The sequence below is a fragment of the Platalea leucorodia genome (assembly GCF_965183815.1).
Source record: "Platalea leucorodia genome assembly, chromosome: 3".
Taxonomy (NCBI): Eukaryota; Metazoa; Chordata; class Aves; order Pelecaniformes; family Threskiornithidae; genus Platalea; species Platalea leucorodia.
In genome coordinates, this window is record NC_138825.1 from 100,101,300 (window position 1) to 100,119,398 (window position 18,099).

The window sequence follows — 18,099 nt, forward strand, 5'->3', positions numbered from 1 at the left end:
AACATACAAACGTTTACAATATAGGTATTAGGTGAGATAAATCCCAGCCACACACCTCACATCTCCCATGGTGAAACCCGGGAAATACAGTAAGGAGCATTTCTGACACAAGGACTTTGGTGTTAGGCAGGTAACATATTTCTCTTAAGAGTTAATGGGAGGGCTCTCTAATTCAAGGCCTTTTGGCACACGCAAGCCCTGGCATCAGACGGACTCTGAGACTAGCAGGCAGGGTCAGCATTAACACAACGAAAGCATAAATTTCAGAATAAAAACCACGTGTAGAATTTAACTCTTCTTTTAAGGTATAGCTGCAAAATGCACTAATCCGAAAGGTATTTATTTAGGCACTGGCAACACCAACTGACTCTAGAGCGCCGACGTAGCCTTGGGAAGCCCAGGACAGGGATAAAGAGACCTCAGTTGTGCGAGGCAGTTTTCAACAACCCGACCCTGGTGACACCCGCGTGTTACTCGGCCGTACCTGAGCAGCGGGGGTGCTGGGGGGCACGAGAGCAGCCGCCCCAGCCCACGAGATGGGCCTTGCAACGTGGAAAGAGGGAGGGATTTTAAGGCAGGGGACACCTTTTATCACTCTAACTTTAAAAAAAAAAAAGGAACATCTTCACATCTTAAGACTATCATGTCTACAATTATGCTAAAACCTATCATATTCTGTTTTATATGAAGTGTGGGAGCTGGCAGACCACGTGCCACGGTGATGGGCTGAGACCTGGCGCCCTCACACCTTGGTCAAAAAAGAATGGGTACCACCCACAGGAACGGCGGCCCGAGGACAGCCCACGGAGGTCACACGCAGTTTTGTTTTCCACGGAAGATGAGGCGAGGCAGAGGGGCCGCCGGGCAGGGAGCGAGGCAGGCATCAATGCACCCGGGGGCCGGCAAGACCAGCCTTGCCCGGATCTTTCCTCAGGAACCCCGACCAAAACCTCCCACCGCCAGGCAGGCAGGCAGGTCCCACCCGCCACCTCTCCTTCGCTTCCCCCCGACTCGGGCGCCCCGCGGCCCCGAAGCCAGACCCCGCGGCAGGGGCTCCGGGCCAGCCCCCGCCGAGCGCCCCGGCCGCCTCCCCGCCGCCGCCCCAGCCGGGGGCCGCCGCCGCGGGGGCGGAGGCAGCGGGCGGGCACCTCCCCGAGCGGCGCCCCCGGTCCTGACGGCGCTTCCGGGCGGGGGAGCCGGGATGTGCGTCCGGGTTGGGTCGGCCCCAGCGAGCGGTTTCCTCTCGCCTTCCCTCCTTCCCCCCTTCCCTGCCTCCCGCCCTCCCTCGCCGTCGCTGAGGTGGAGCCGCCGCCCTGCCCGCTGAGGGAGCGCCGCCCGCCCCGCTCCTGCACGGGGTTGGTGAGAGGGGCCGCGGGCGGGCGGGAATCGGGGCCCTGGCGGCGCCCCGAGGCGGGAAGGTGCTGCCGGGCCGGGCGGGGAGCGGGGCCGGGGGGGCGGCGGGGCGGGCGCCGGGGGGGCCGGGGCCGCGGGAGGGGGCTCGGGGCGGCCGGCCGAGCCTCCGCCCTCAGCGCGGCGGCGCTGCCCGGGCGGGGCCGGGAGGTGGCGGCGGGCAGCCCCTTGCGCGGAGGCCACCCAACGGCCGTCTCCGCCGAGCGTCGGCCCTGGCTTAAAATGTCCATCGGGATTCCTGGGGGCCGACCGAGCGGCCGTTTCAGCGGTGCTGGCCGCACACCCGCCAACGCCGTCCGTGTGCCGGTGCTTGATGCAACCGAAGGGAAGCCAGAAACGTTATCCGCCGGGGTGAGGGGGCCGCGGGTGCCGGGCAGCCCGGCGCTGCCCGCCCGGGGCGGGTGCGGGGTGGCGGGCAGAGCCTTCGGCACGGGTGCGTGTTCTCCTCCCTTGCGCGGGGGTTGCTGACCTGCGGGGAGGACATCTGCTGCTCTGCAGGTGGGGAGCGCTCCTCTGAGGATATCCCGGCGCGGCAGAACACCGGGGAAACTTAGCTTTTCTGTGCGCCTTGCCCATAAAACAAAACCACCAAAACTTGAGGGAAATATCCTTACAGTAAGCCCTATAAATTATTTTCCATTTTTGCACGTTGGAATTTTAGTTGATATAAAAATCTCTGTGTCCGCTATAACCGCTTTGGCCGTGCGCTTCAGCAATCTGGCTTTGTCTCTAATTAATGTACGGTGTACGCGGGCAAAATCAAATCAGAGAGAAATTAGGTGGCTCCCCTGCCGTGCACATGTAATGTGAGATTATGGTCACACCTAATATGCTTATGATATAGACTTCTTAAATGTTCAGAAATTTTTTAAGACAGTTGGATTATTCAATTCCTTGTTTAAAAAAAAAAAGACCTTTGGAAAATGCATTATCTTCAGAATTGCCCAATAATATTTATATGTTTAGTGGTGTGATTTGCATGCCAAAAATGAAATGAATAAGAGCGTACAAATTTATTGGATTGTGATTTTTATTGACTTCCGCAGAAAGACAAATTTAGGCAAGCTCATAAGAGCTGGAGTAAGGGATATAATCACAGAATGATGTAGGTTTATGTCTTCAAAGCATCAGTGTTGGTGTTAGGTGACGATGTCTGAACTGGGCAGAAGAGAACAGTGGCTGAAGTTAGAAGTTGCCGTACTTCAGACTCATGCTGGGTGCTAGGTTGATCAGTTGAGCGTGTTATATGTGTTAGCAGTGGAGCATCAGGAACATAATCAACATGTGACGATACATTCGTACAGTGGAAGGATATTTTTTATGAACAGCTATATTAATTTCCAATTAATAAGTGGCAAATCAAAGCACAGACTGACTGAATAACTTGCCTGAGGTCACTTAAGCCATCTGTGGCAGACCTGAAAATAAATTGCACAATCTTTGTGAATCCTAATGTGTGATCATATTTCTTCTTGCTTTCTATTCACAGCATTTTTATGAACGTAGCTCTTTACTTTGTTTTCAGAATCGATAGTTTCCTGAATAAGCCAGAGGGTCACTTGGGCTGCAAAGATGTTGGAAGAAGACATGGAGGTGGCCATCAAGGTGGTGGTAGTAGGAAATGGAGCTGTTGGAAAGTCCAGTATGATTCAGCGATATTGCAAGGGGATCTTTACAAAAGACTACAAAAAAACTATTGGTGTAGATTTCCTGGAAAGACAAATCCAGTACGTATTAAATAGATGCCATACTGTTGATTTTTACCTCTCCCTCTATTTCTTTGTTCTGTTCTAAGATTGGCTTGAAACAAGGCCTGCTGTCTCCAAAGCACAGTAAAGGGAGTTGTTTTCTCTCTTGCACAGTGGGCTGAAATTATATCACTCTATTTTACATACAAGATTTAGAATTATAAATCAAAAGCAAAATAAAATTTTGAACCTCTGTCGTACTAAGCTTTTTTAATACAAGTTTCCTTTGTATTCTACCACCTGTTGATTTTTTTTTTTTTTTTTAATTTCTTGTGGAGGAAGTGGAAGTGCTTATGGTAAAACAATTACACAAGTTTATTAGCCAATATAGATTAAAATGACTGTGAAAAAAAAGATAATTAAATATGCTATAGATTTAGTCTCTTTATGTAATATAAGCCGATAATACCCAATTATGTTTGATAAAATGGAAAATACTATGGTAATGAGAAGTAAGAAAATTCTATAAATTTTGTAAGCTGATAAAAAAGACAAAAGGACCGTTATTCAGGCACCTAAGTTTTGTTTGGAAGTCTATTATTTTTCCTCATAGAGGCAAATGTAGAGGAAGAGGAGGAAAGGAAGAGGAAAACATAATATGGATTGTCAGGAAAGAGCATGTAATGTAATTGGGAGGCTACTGCCATAGCATGTTACAGAGGTAAACCGTTATCAATATTAAGTTACATTATATTTAAATGCAGTTAAATTTGAACTGAATTACTCTTATATTGTAGACATAGAAATATTTCCACGTCAGTTGTTTTGAATTGCTCTTGTTCGTTGTATTGATTACAAAACTGTGTCATTTATTTCAGAGTTAACGATGAAGATGTCAGGCTAATGTTATGGGACACTGCGGGTCAAGAAGAATTTGATGCAATAACTAAGGCCTACTATAGAGGTGAAAATACCATGTTTGTTTTTTCACAGTTGGGTTTTTTTTTTTGGTCTGCACATCTCTTAAGATATTTTCTTATCTCTGCATTAAGAATTTTAGTTATTTCGCATGTGTGCAAAGCATTTTTAGTTCACCTTTTTCAGTTCTTAAATGTTTTTCCCCTTCATGTAAGATCCTTGCCTTAATTAAGTGTCACTTTATGCAGGCTGTTCAGTAGAGCCCTTTAAAAAACGTAGAAGAAAATGAGACAAATATCTGCACAGAAACTGCAGAGAATGTAGCCATTCACACAATCAAATGCAAAATTATATTTTTCCCTCTGAAAGTGTTTTTGCCCTTCTGTAAGACATATTTGTAAATGTTCCAAAAACTATGGCTCAGGCACTTAGAAATTAATCCAAGGGAAAAAAGATCTGCCAGTCATCCTGCAAAGATAATTTACTAGGCACAACAGGTCTCTGGCTAGTACAGACTGCCTTGAACACATTAACACAACAGAGTAATAAGGAAAGCATATTTACTTTCTAAAATAGAAACTATATTATTCAGTTACACAAAGGTAGGTTATCTATTTAGCCAGTTACAAATTGCATACTTAGGTTTTATTTGCATATAATTTAACAATGGTTGTGAAAATCTTTCCTTTTTGTTTTTTAACATGAGAGATATGAATGACTTGGCAAAGATTCCATTATTCAGTTCTTGTCAAACTAATTACCTGATGGCTGGGAAAAAGATATCGCTGTGGTATAAAATCTTAGAAAAACTACCTCATTTAGAGATAAAATAATAGTTCTGCTATGCTGTTTCAGGGCGGTATAGTCCTCTGACCTTTTTATATTTCATGATCGATTTTCACAACTAATAGGTGTTTTTGGTTTTTTTTTTTAATATTTCTGATTGTCACTCATAATTGATGATTACCATTTCTTCAGAGAAAGATATTTCTTTTTATCCTCATGTGGAAATAGATCATTCTATTATTTTACAGCTGACAAGTTGAGCACGTGAATTTTAGAAGGTAGTACTTGATTCTCTTGGAGCTTCCTTTTTACTCTCCTGGCCTTCAGTTCTCTTGCGTGCTTTGCTCTCCTCAGTTGTTCCAAGCCAAAGTCTTTTTCTCCTAATGACTGGCACTGATATGCTAAAATATGGAGTGTTCAGAAGAACTTTAAAGTACGCTTACTGGGCTCACTTACCGCATATCTTGAGTATCTTGAAATCTTGCTCGTGACTCGCGCCCAGCACAGTGCGGTTAGATCTCCACTTTCAAGTTCTTTATACTGAAGAGGCTGCTCTGAAATAGGGCGTAGTCATCCTGTGGATACACATCATAGGCAGCACGATGGGTATGTTAACAGTTCAAGCTATTAGGTGCAGTGACTGTTCTGCACTAGACTTTGACTCATGAAGGACAAAGGAAATTCTAAGAGCCTGCAATACAATTTTGGTTTAGCGTCAGGTCTGCAAGCATAATATTATGGAAGGAAAAGGTCAAGCTTACTTTGGAAATGCGAAGATTTCATTGCCAATTATTGCTGATAAGGGGAGGACGCCTCTAAGGTAGGTAAGATAGGTGCTGGCTGTTACTTCAAGGTCTGCCTCTCCCACAGGTCACTGCCCCACTATCATTACACTAGGGCTTACGCACTCTCCTGGAACCCTGCGTATTGTCAGTTCTTCAGGGATCAGCTGCTCATCCGTGGTTGCACAATGAATGCTTCAGAGCCTGTTTCTGAGCCCTTCTTGTCCAGGGACCAAATTCATTCAGCCTTGCAGAGAAACAAAATTGGAGCCGACAGTGGATTTGTCATGTGGTTTTCTATGTATGGGTGAATATGTGCAGCCGGTGTAGCTGCATGCCCATGACATACAACGCAAGGAGTCCAGCAGCCTAAATTCAAAGAGTTGAAGGAAGCTCTGTATGTATTTAATAATTTCTTTTTTATAGTGTATCATGCATCTTACCGGTTTCTATCCAGTGGAAGTCACACATTTTCTAATTGGATAGGTACTTCACTTATATGCTAGGCACATACACAAGTGGCTGAGTAGACCCGTTAGGTTTTTGATGGAAAACAGACATCTTGCTCATTAGTCTGTTTTTCAGTTGCTGATTAGTCAAATTCTCAGGGTCCTCATTTTGTTGCACAATAGTTAGACTTCATATTTCTGAAGCCTTCATAGCATTACCCTAGCTTGCGCTTGTCAACCACTTTCAGCTGTATTAACTATGATAGTTACAAGACTGTTCTGGTCCAATTTGGAGCAAGGCAGCCCTCTTTCTGATGTTGTTAGTGAGACCTTAAACCCTGCTAAGCCTGTCAAAGACAGCCAGCATCCACAGCACTTAGAACATCAACAGTAAACAAGAACTTCTGGATGATACCATTTGACCTTGCATTTTATCTCAGTTTAAGGTTGAGGGAGCCACCATCAGTTTTATAGTGAACGTGTGTTTTCTGTCATAGCCTTAAAAACCTGAGGCAAAGAACAGAAGAGTGAAATGAATAGGTGCCAAGTATAAAGCCCTGTGTGAGTCCACTCATGGCAAGGAATCTGTTTACATATTTTCAATTACATGGGCTTTGTACCATTATGAAAGGAGAAAATAGGGTTACAGAGTCTATGAGGATGGGATAGTCTGCTGAGGATCTTTGAGACCTACTCAGCTGACAAGCTCATGCTCTGCTTGAATCAAGTAGACATGCTAGCCCTACTCTCTTAAGTTTTTTCTGAATTAGTCTAGGTCTCGAATATCATACCAATGATTCTGCAGCCGGTTGGAACCTTTTTAAAATAAAGATACAGGGGTTATCAAAGCAGTAATTCCACACAAAAAATTCAATGTCCTTTTCTTCAGTACTTTGAAGTAGCTTTATGAAACAGCTTCTCACAGAAGAACTTTGATTTAAAATATTCATTGAGAACATCTTGGTTTTAGCTGTTATGCTCCTGTCTGACGCTATCCTGTGCCTTTGCTGCTGATGTCTGTTGTTTTACACAGTCTGTTCTATGACAGAGGTGGTGCATGACTCCATTTGGGGTGGATGAGTGAGATAATAATGTTATTGACTCTCTTGAATAGTGTCAGTCACTGCACACAGGAAGGTGTTTCAGTGCCAAAATCCTGGGGTTTGTCTTTTGGTTTTCTTCTCCTTAGAGCTCCTACATGGACATTATAATTTCTTAAACTTGTTTATGTTCTCAATAAAAATACTGAGTATTCAGCGATATTCCTAGAAGATGAAAAGAATTTATCTAGTAAGATCTATGCTCTGCGACATCTTCTGGTGAACTCTGTTGCCATGCTAACTTCTGCGCTATACTGAAGCATACTTTCAGAAAGATCACATTAGATACTGTTTTGAATTGAGCATGAGAAGAATACTCCTTTTGTTCTTCTCTTCTTAGATGAGCATTTTGCAGGGTTATTGGATTAGTAAATTCTGGTATTTCTTACAATCCAGTGATCAAAACCTTCAGCAGATGTTTGGAAATACACAATTACATATAGAATATATGCATAGAACTTGTCATTGTTGATACACAGGTATATCTCTTGATGAGGAAAGACACTTTAGTTTACTGTTGATTGTTAACTTCCTGGTAAGAATCTTTAAATGTCAGAATCTTGAAGGTCCTCAAAAATATTTCAGTTTGATTCCTAATTAAAGCCTATTGTGTAATTCTCTTTAAAAAGCAATATGGCCAGGCTGAGTTATTTTTACTGTCTCTGTCCACTGCGTTCTACATGTATTATATCTAAATTGAATAAGGAGGTCTGATATTGTAAGTCACCCCATTTTTACCTACCACATGCTAGGACTTTTCCCTCTAAACTTGCTATTATCAAGTTATCTCCATGTTTTGGCGTTCGGAAGGAAGGGGTGGAAGGAGAGCAATGAAGTGAATGTACCGTAGAGTGGAAACTTCACAATGGATTTCTTAGTCTTAAAACTGAACGAGGTGATATTTACAGATGGTGAGAGTCTTTTAATAAATACTCTCATCTCCAGTAGAGCAAAGACCTTGAGAGGCTTTATTAAGCTAGACTGCAAGACGATAGGTTAAATTCAGCATTGGCAAATGCGAAGTAACCTGCTTTGGAAAGAGTAGCTAATTTTATATCTGTCTCACAGGATTCTAAGTGGAATTGCATCAGAAGAATTGCATACCTTAGAATATGGTGTGGACATCAGGGAAAACAAACAAAATTTTAGAACACAAGTAATAGGGAAAATTATGGAAGACTACATTGCTACTGTTTCATTGGTAGAGCTGGATTTGAAATTCTGAGGGCAGTTCTTATTATTCTGTATAAAACCATACCAGAAGGGTCTTAATGGCATGTGAAAGAATGTAAAAGAGCACAGGAAAACTTTCGTAAAGGTAGACTGAACTTGGCTTTGAAAAGATAAATAAAAGGAAACCTAATAAAAGAACTTGAGTGCTTTGTGTCAAAGAAATACAAAGACAGAGTACAGGAATGGGGGATACTTGGTGAAACTCATAGATAAAAGAAAATTCATACTGATGAAATAATTTTTCATGCTATATATAATTAGATTGGGATATTCGCCACAAGATAACACTGGAGTCTCAAAGACATTAGCTATCTATTCCTTTTACACCCTGTTACTAAATACGAAGTATAGTAAAGGCATATAAATAATAAAGTGTTTCTCCATGTGTTTATGTGCAAAGAAAAGTAGCGTCTTAAGGATAACAAAGGGCTGTTGGACAGTCAAAAGACCACTCACTGATATTTCAAGTGTGGAAGTACCTTCTCAGTATCCATGGGTTTTAACTATTGTTTGCTAAGGCTGCTACAAAACCATAACAAAAATGGTACAAAACATTTCGTATAATTTATCATAGTGCTGTGGTAGAATGAGTATGAATTAGAAATACACTTATCTTCTCCAAAAAGCTACTAAACAATTTACTTGAAATAATCACAGCTTTCTCCGACAACTTTTAAGTTTTCTGCTTTTCAAAATCCACATTACTGTAGCACAAGGAGTAACATGAAATGTGCTTTACAGATACTGCATACGGAAAAATATTTGCCATCTGGCCTCCATTAAGTCTGGAAAACAGTGAGCAATAAGCGAACCTCCCTTTCCCTTTTTCCAGCCTTTTCACACCCCCTCCTATTCCTTTCCCCTGCATACGTGCACCATGCTGGAAATAGCTTGAAAGGTAGCATACCCGTAGCCATCACGAAGAATGGGTATAATGATCAAAATAATATGGCAGTCTGTTTTCATTTGGGGAGTTTATGACCACTGGTTTGACAGAAGCTGGCAGTAAAAGTGCACTGTTATGGCAGAAACTTGAAAAATCCCTCATATTTGAAATACATTATATATGATGATTCTTTTTTTTAATGCTTGTTGGTTGATTTGTATTTATTTGTATTTGCAATTGATTTGTATGTTTTTAGGAGCCCAGGCTTGTGTTCTTGTGTTTTCTACAACTGACAGAGAGTCCTTCAAAGCAATCCCTACCTGGAAGGAGAAAGTCATGACCGAAGTTGGAGACATTCCCACAGTTCTTGTGCAGAATAAGATTGATCTTCTTGATGACTCTTGTATAAAGAAGTAGGAGTTTTATCTTACTGTTTTTAAAGAACAATATATACACTGTGTATACACACATTTAAAAAAAACCCATAGGGGTTTCTGTTGAAGACTTACGATCTCTAGGTTGTCAAACCGATGACTTGCATCAAAATGTGCCCTAGAAGCACAGGTGACAGGTGTATGAGTGTAGTTACCTGGGCAGATGTGCTTGCCAACCTAGGAGCTTTCTTTTTGCTTCACGCTGCCTGCTGCAGTGTCAGGCAAAACAATAGAGGAATAGCAGGAAGAGCTTGGTTGTGCTATGATATGATTTTTTTTTTTTTTTTTTTTTTTTAAATCAGAAATTCTAAAACTGTAAATTTTATCTCCTGTTAGTATTTACAGTACTGTTAAACTGTGCTGTGCAGCAGTGAAGTTACGTTGTCTAGTTTGGCTAGTGAACATTTGCTAAAATGACGAAGTGTTAAACAGGTGGTTTGAAAGAGTATCTTAATATTCTTTGCTTTGCTTTTCTTTAATTTGTTTTTATTGTTCATTTTTATCAAAACATTATAACTCTATAGAAATATGTATCTGTTAATATTCTCAAACTGCATGGTGCTGATCCTTCTTCACTGTATTTTTCTTTACAGATTTTACTGTCAGTTCATTCTGCTGTTGTATATATGAGCAATTTCATTCTTGCCATGAAATCAGCTTAACAAATACTAACTTTTAATTTATCACAGCATATCATGTAGAAAATATTGCATGATGAAATTGATCATTCTCCACTTCTTTATTTCTACCATCTTCCTGAGAGATTTAAATTATTTCTTCTTTTTGTTGTTTCCTACACTGGCTTTCTTTGTTCTCTGTTTGCTGTCATTGATGGCATAAATCAGCTTCTACTCCCTCTGCAAAGAATACTGAGGATTTTTCAAAGGAAAAGCAAAATTGCATTTGAACTCCTCCCTTGTTCATGGTATGTCAATTAGGTTTTGCTCTCAGAATACTCCATCTGCCTCAGTAACTTCATCTTTTTGATGACATGATTTGCCTTGGTGAAATTTTCCTAAGTTTCATCAGCTTTTCCTTAAAATTTAGCACAAGTTCTCTTTCACTTCACAGAAAAAAGTAGTTCTTGATTCATCTCTGCACTCATCCGATTCCATAGTCTACTGCTTTATTAAAATATACTTAAGGATTGCTTTGTTGTTGTTGTTTTGACTTTGCAGTGGTAATTGTTCTGATTCTAGTGCTGTTAATTACAGCCTCCTTCCTTTTGGTTTCACTGACACCTGTCTTCGAACCCTTGGGAAATTCAGTTAATGAAGTCAATAAATATTGAAAAGCAATTACTTTTGGTCTGCATGTAAAATGCCTTCTTGTTATAGTGGAGATATTGTAAAGAAATTAAGGATCAGGTATTTTTTGACTGAGTTTCTTAAGCCACCTTGCCGTGTTTAACTTACCATGAGGCATGTTGTCCGTAAGAATAAATGCTGACAAATAATACAAATTAGTATTTACAAAGTCTTCTTCTGTTGCGCAGTGAAGAGGCAGAGGCACTGGCAAAAAAGCTAAAATTAAGGTTCTACCGAGCATCTGTGAAGGAAGACCTAAACGTAACTGAAGGTACGAGATACAGCAGAGTAGGTGTCTGTCCTGCCTGCTGCTGTACTGCACCGTACGTCTCTCTAGTTTGGAGCTGATCTGTTACTTCCCATGTTGTTGCATGCTGTTGGCAATCCTTTTTGTATTTCTTAGCAGCACACTTTAAACACAGCTAGAATTACTTGATATCAGTGTGTTAGGCCCGTTTCTTTGTGTACATCTTTCCTTTCTCTTCCACAAACAGTGCATAGCTTCAATATTTAGAAGTGCCAAGGTGTTAAGGCTGCTTAGTTCTAACGACTGTCAGTAAGCACTGAGCTTTTAAAAAAATGATGTGTAGAAGTTCAATCATTACCATATACAAATTGTTGAATGCATGATTTTGTAATTGTTAATAATAAATGATATAAACAATTATTTCATAGTTTAGTTATATTCAAAGTACATTAAAAGATTGGATCTCTTGCAGCCTTTTGTCTATTGGTGATATTTTACTAGTTCCCAAGTATCACTTTTTAATGTATATATTTAATTTCATAAGAGTACTGTTATAAAATTAAGTCACTATCTTTTGTGGGGTAGGTTTGAATAATCATGAATTATAGTCTCTGGTAACTTACATTTTATTTAATCAGGAAAACTTAATAGTAAACTAATTGTTTCTCCTCTGTTAACGTCATTCACTTTGGAAAAAACATATACAAGAGAAAAAGTAAAATATTTCTGTATCAGCTTTACATGAGTTATGAATTACAAATGTAAATAATCATAACATATATAGGTTCTGAAAATTGTCCTATAGTTGTAGATTTTTCCAGAATCCTAGGTAGACTTTCTATGCTGCAATACAAATGAGGGTAGCGTTAGTTAATTAGAAAAATGTTGCTGCTGAGTTTTTTAATAGCCTTACTTTACATGACTGCTATTATTCTAAGGCTTCTTGCAAAAAATATGTATGTGAAATGCCTACATAATTTTAAAAAGTCCCAAGTTGCATGAATTGGAGCATTTGGCAATATGTATGTGCCAGCTTTATTACAGGGGTCTTGAGATGTTTCCGTCTGCTGTGTAGGACCCTAGTACTGCAAACTGTAAGACCTGGGTAGACGTTGGACTACTCTGGATTCTGCTCAGGTACACAGGCCTGCCGAGAGAATCACCTAACCAGGTCGTGCTAAACCTGTGCTGTCGAATGCGCTTTTGTCACCACACAGAATTTTGATATGAGGGTATTATTATTGATATGAAGATTATTTTTAAGCATACTCTAATGTACCTTTTTTTTTTTTTAACGTTCCAGTTTTCAAGTATTTGGCTGATAAATATCTTCAAAGGCTCAAGCAACAAACAGCTGAAGACCCAGAAGTAGTACATACAAGCAGTAACAAGATTGGTATGTATACTGTAATAAAAAACCAGAAGCCAGTACTTTGTGCCATCAAAGCTTATGGTCTCATCTGTTTCCTTATGGAGTTAATACAAGGTGAATCAGGGTCTAATTATTACCTTTGTATCTCAGGATATTGTCTCCTTTCCTTCTGTAAAATAACTTTGTGACTCTAAAGTTACAAGATTGTCAAACTGATGTGCTACAGTTTCTAGCTAATGTTTGGCAAGTGCCCTTTTATTAAATTCGTTTAAACAAACATTGTGTAACGCCTTGAGAGAGGATGCTTGTTGGGTTTTTTAATTTAATTAGTGTTAGTGTTACTCATCTCGGTGCGGATTTACAAGAGACTCACGGTGAAAGAATCTGGCATGTAATCAGAAGGTCTTTGTAAACTGCCTTTTCTAAGGGAACACTGAACTTCTGTAGTCCTCCTTTAAAGCATTTCTGAGTCAGTTCATTTATTTTCCTTAATGCGCTCCCTTTTTATTCAGGCTTTTTCCTTGGCTTTATCTTAGCGAAGTTTCTAACTTCAAATTTGTCATGTTTTTCTTTTATTATATTACTCAACTAACCATAACTTCCTTACCATGCAATTAGTTGCATACACATGCACAGATGAGTGCATATGCTGCCCTTCAATTACATAGATGTATACCAGCTTTAAATACTGCCTGGCTGGTAATTCCAACTGGCTCTACCTCAAAAATTTAGCTGCAAAATTGACCCAGAAACAGGTAAAGCCTTTAAAAACTAGAGTATGCATTCGAGGTGCGCTACTATGCCTTAGTAAGTGTTGTCTCTTTAAGTGTTAATGTATTATGCTGCAGGAAGTAAAGAAATGCAAATATTTTTCTTGTCTTTTAAATTCTGTAGGTGTTTTTAATACAGCTGGTGGAAGTCACTCCAGCCAAAATTCTAGCACTCTTAATGGTGGAGATGTCATCAACCTTAGACCAAACAAACAGAGGACCAAGAAACACAGAAGTCCTTTTAGCAACTGCAGCATACTTTAGACCACTCTTGGAAGAAAAAAAAAAAACCAGCCCAGTGAATTGGATGAAGTTGTGCAATTGAGTACAGAATAAAGCCAGCTGTAGAGGTATTTTTACCAGTGCTTTAGCAAATCTTGTGCCTATGGGATCCTTGATAGAGGGTGGATTTATATAAACTTGCTGATGCAGTGTTTTTTGGTGTGTAGAGTGAGACACCTGGTGGCAAAACACAGAACCGTGGCTGCCCCGTGCACTTTGTAAAAATTAGGCAAGCTTCTCCTTTTTCAAGGAATTGTTTCAGAGCTATGAACTAGGTATTGCTGAATTGCAAAGCACATTTGACGTAAGTGTAATACATACAAGCATAGGTACAGACCATAACGCTATGGCCCAAGGTAAAGTAGCAACCTTGCAACTAAATTTCAAAGAAAACATGAGAATTGGTTAGTTCGGACACTAAGAAGATTAATGAAGAGCAAAAAGAAGACACTGCGTTTTATGCCTGACTGTATTAATATGGATTCTGGCAGTTCTGTCGGTGCAATATACTTGTATTATATATATGAGTGCTAAGGTATATATGTAAACACTTGGTATGAATATTTAGGCTAAATTCCAGTGTGTACGTTACTTGGAGATCAGCTAATGATCATAAAATAGCAACTTCCCCAAAAAAGTTTCCTTTAAAAATGTTGCATTTCAGATGAGGCTTTCCCAGCTGCCACTGTGTACGTTTAACTTGCTATACTTTGGGCCTCAAAGCTTAGATTTAAAAATGTACGGTGCCAAAAATGCTCCTTCTTTTTACCTAATGCTGTGCTACAGATGTTTTTGTAAGTTTGTTTTTCTCAGTCTTAACAGGTTGAACAAATAACACAGTCTTTGACACTAATAGCTATTCAGAAGGAACATATAATCATATTCCTGTTCAAATTTGATTGTTATATCCTGTGTTGTCTATGAAAAAGGAACTCGCAAAGTGGCGTCACAAAATATTTATCTTCTTTGGGAAAATTTTTCATAGATACCATAAACTAAGTTATGGAGCATCCACAAAATTGCAGCTGATGACCGAGTTACATTAATGAGACATTCTTGGATGTTGTCTCAGATTCCAAGTTAGCTGCTGGTTACAGAAAATCTTAATTCTGCAAGATCAGAGACATGGCAAAAATTTTTCAAAGTGCTTAAGTAATTTTACAGAATTGATTTAGATGTTTAGGAGCCCAAATCTAAATTAAAGTTATTTGGGCTTAGGCTCCTAAATCACTAAGGTGCTCTTAAAAACACTAAGCAAGATACCTTTTATTTACCAAAAATAAACACTTTTTAATCCTCTTCAAGAGCGTGCATGCCTTTTAAAAAATATCCGTTTTGTTTACATGTTTTTGTATGGTATGATATAATTTTAACTTTCTAGGATTTCTACAACAAACCTGCCGGTGACAAATGCAAAATATGCTGCTTGAAAAAATTCAGAGTTTTAATAGTTTTTTAAATGGTGTATGAGAATGAAAATGAGTTGAGTGATTCTGTATATTTTTGGAGGAAGGACTTTTCACTGTGTGAATTCATGTAGGAAGCTTGACTTACTTTGTTGCTAAGTCAATGAGTATGAAAACTGAACTGTGCTCTTTTTCCCCACTGTCTGCAGGGAGAGAAGTGGGTAGCAAGTTATGCACAAACACTAAAGATCTCTGAACTCTGTATTTTGTTTACTATATTCGACTTTCTGCCGAGTACCGTTGTTTCTTTGACAAGCTGTTAGAGCATCTCTTGTTGCTGGCGAGAAGGCGGCCTTCAAGGCGCTCGATCCCCTTTGCTATTGCAGCAAAACTGTGTGTTCTTCACCGTAATGTTTCCTATATTTTCTCTCGGATAAAGGCCTTTATTTTTTAACAAGTGCATTTAATCATTGTATGTATGTATAAATGGAGGCAAGTCCTATCTGTCTTAGCAATTTAAGAAGTAAGGTACTTAGGATAAGACTTGCGATTGTACATCATGGGGCCACCTTACAACTTCAGGATGTGGGACAGAGTGTATGCATGAAGAATTTTGACACCTGGTTTTAATATGGAAACGTGTGCATTTCGTTGTCTGTCTGCCGGTTTCACATTTTTTATGCATTTGTCTTGAAAAAGAAACAAAACCACGAAGTGTCTGAAACATCTTTTTTGCCTTGTTTGACTTTGTACAGCGTACTGAAAAATAAGTCTTTATGGCGTATAATGACCATTTGTACTATGACATGTAATACTGTAGACATTGTACTATGACATAAGCCATTTGTATTTAAGGTCTGTCATTATAAACCACTCTTTTAAGGTCTGAAAACTCAGTAGAAATTTTCATAGGTGGAGACTTGGCAGACTTGCTAAATTTAGGATATGTTGACATCTAGTACACATATGCTTTAACGTAGGAATGTATATTTGCAGCATTGGGTAACAGTGAGTTTTAATTTCATTTGCACCTTAAATCTAAAGTGGCTCTTTCTTTGTTGTGACTTTGCAGTGCTTGTTCTCCAATACGACTGAGGTGGAGACTGTCCAAATTAGCATTTTTCTGGAAGTGCTCTGCATGTACGCTGCTTGAAAATTTAATTTTCATCCTGCTGGGCTTAGTGTGTAGAGGTAAACCAGCTGACTTGCATATTGCAGGATTCCTTAGATATTCTCATCACTCTTCAGTGGGAGTAACTTTCACCTTTTGGATGAAGAGACATGCCTAAACATTTAGCACTCGCGTTGTCCTTTGTGAGTAACTTCTATTATCAACATTGCCCCATTCTCCACTCAAAGTCTTCTCATTAAAATAGCGTATGTTTTAGTTACCAAAACCTACAGGTGCAGAGCTGGTAATAAAAATGCCCTTCTCTGTGCATCTGTGTGGTGGAAGAGGATGTAGCGCTCTGTTACAGCCATGGCAGATCGGCATCCTGCATCAGGAGCAACAGATATTCCTACCACAAGGCACGAAGTTTTGTTCTGTGGGACTAAGCTAATTGCACTCCTGCTTTATCTGTTGATATCTCTTGAATAGCTCATTGGATGTATTCTCTGAATCTTGCCAAAATTCTTTGCTTTCAGCTGATAATGCTACCACTAGTAGAAGACTTCAGTAGTTGTTAATGTCTTAGTGAAACAGGCATTCACTAAAGAGTATGACGCTAAAGCATCTGTCGCTCCCGCCTTGTATCCATTCAGTGAATGGGTGTTCTCCCAGTAGGTGGGGCGTCGTTTGATGCAAAGCAGTAATGCTAGGGATGTATTTCTGACTGGAAATAACAAATCTCAAAGTTGTGAGGCTGATCACACTAAGACTTTTGAGCTTGTGTGTGTGTGTGGTTAATTAAAAAAAAAAAAAACCAAACCCTAAATATTCCAATTAAGACAATTTTGGAGCTTTCTTATTTTCAGTGTTTCTTAAGGCAGTGCTTTCCTTTTTGAGTCAAAATGCCTGAACTCCCATGCTGTCAGTCTGATTTCCTGTTTAATTTTTTTATGCTTGGATAAAATTTGTCTTTTAAATTTTTTTCCTCTCCATTATTGGCCTACAGCATATCTGACACGTAGTTTTCCTTTGCATCACTTCTGTAATGTATGTTATACTCAAGGGAATTGAGCAGCTGAACACGTCGTACTGCCTGGCGGTCATGCAGGGGTCCATGGCTGATACTCGGTGACCGTGCACTTTGAACCTGTTAATTCATCTATTCAAGTTGATAGCTACCAGTTAATGATAGAATTAATTATTTGCACTGCAGAACCCTCTTGTGGGAGTCCAGTCATACAGCAAACTAACAAATGTGCTTTTTGGATTCCAGTGACGGTACCTAAGCCCCTGCTGCTTTTCTAAGCGTAACCGCAGACCTCTGGCTGGCGTTGCAGAACCCCAACAGTAATTGTACGTAAGCCAGCGAGCAAGCGTGGCCCAGCAAGCTTGGTTTCCTCCAAACTACCTTACCACCTTGTTGTAGGAGGCAACAGCCGTGCGTATCTTCTTTTTTATGCTTAAATAGTATTGACAGAAGAAACTACTTCTCTCTGTTAAATATGGCATCTAAACAGGTAGTCAAGATTACAGAAGAAAAAAATGCAGCACTGTTTAGATCTGAGATGAAAGTTGCTGTAACAGAATAAGAGAAACTTTTGAACAGGTCCCTGTCCCAGAAGTGTTCCACAAGTCACCTCAAAGCCAGGTGAGGCCTGGTACTGAACTGGACTCATTCTTGGGTTTCTAGTAGTAGGGGAATACTGATAAATAATTTGTGGAGTGAGTGAGCTCTCTTCTCTTACTGAGATAAACGTGGGTCAGCAGAACCAACTAAAGTTGGTCAAAAAAAAGTAGAAATTAATCTGGACCAGCAGAAATACCGCTCTCGTTACAAGGGTAAATGTGCATCGTTACTACTAAATGACTTAATCTTATGTGCAAGTTCACGTGACTCTGAATGGTTAAAGCAGACAAC

General features: G+C 39.9%; 1 protein-coding gene across 1 annotated transcript; it reads left to right on the top strand.

Annotated features, from left to right (window-relative positions):
• The first annotated feature begins 1,283 nt into the window (after window positions 1–1,283).
• On the top strand, window positions 1,284–13,798 carry RAB23 (RAB23, member RAS oncogene family). Its single transcript, XM_082305447.1, has 7 exons — window positions 1,284–1,355; window positions 2,936–3,137; window positions 3,977–4,062; window positions 9,509–9,665; window positions 11,182–11,264; window positions 12,544–12,636; window positions 13,507–13,798. Exons 2-7 carry the CDS (start codon window positions 2,983–2,985, stop codon window positions 13,644–13,646), a joined length of 714 nt encoding a protein of 237 aa, XP_082161573.1. The 5' UTR covers window positions 1,284–1,355; window positions 2,936–2,982; the 3' UTR covers window positions 13,647–13,798.
• Window positions 13,799–18,099: the final 4,301 nt, after the last annotated feature.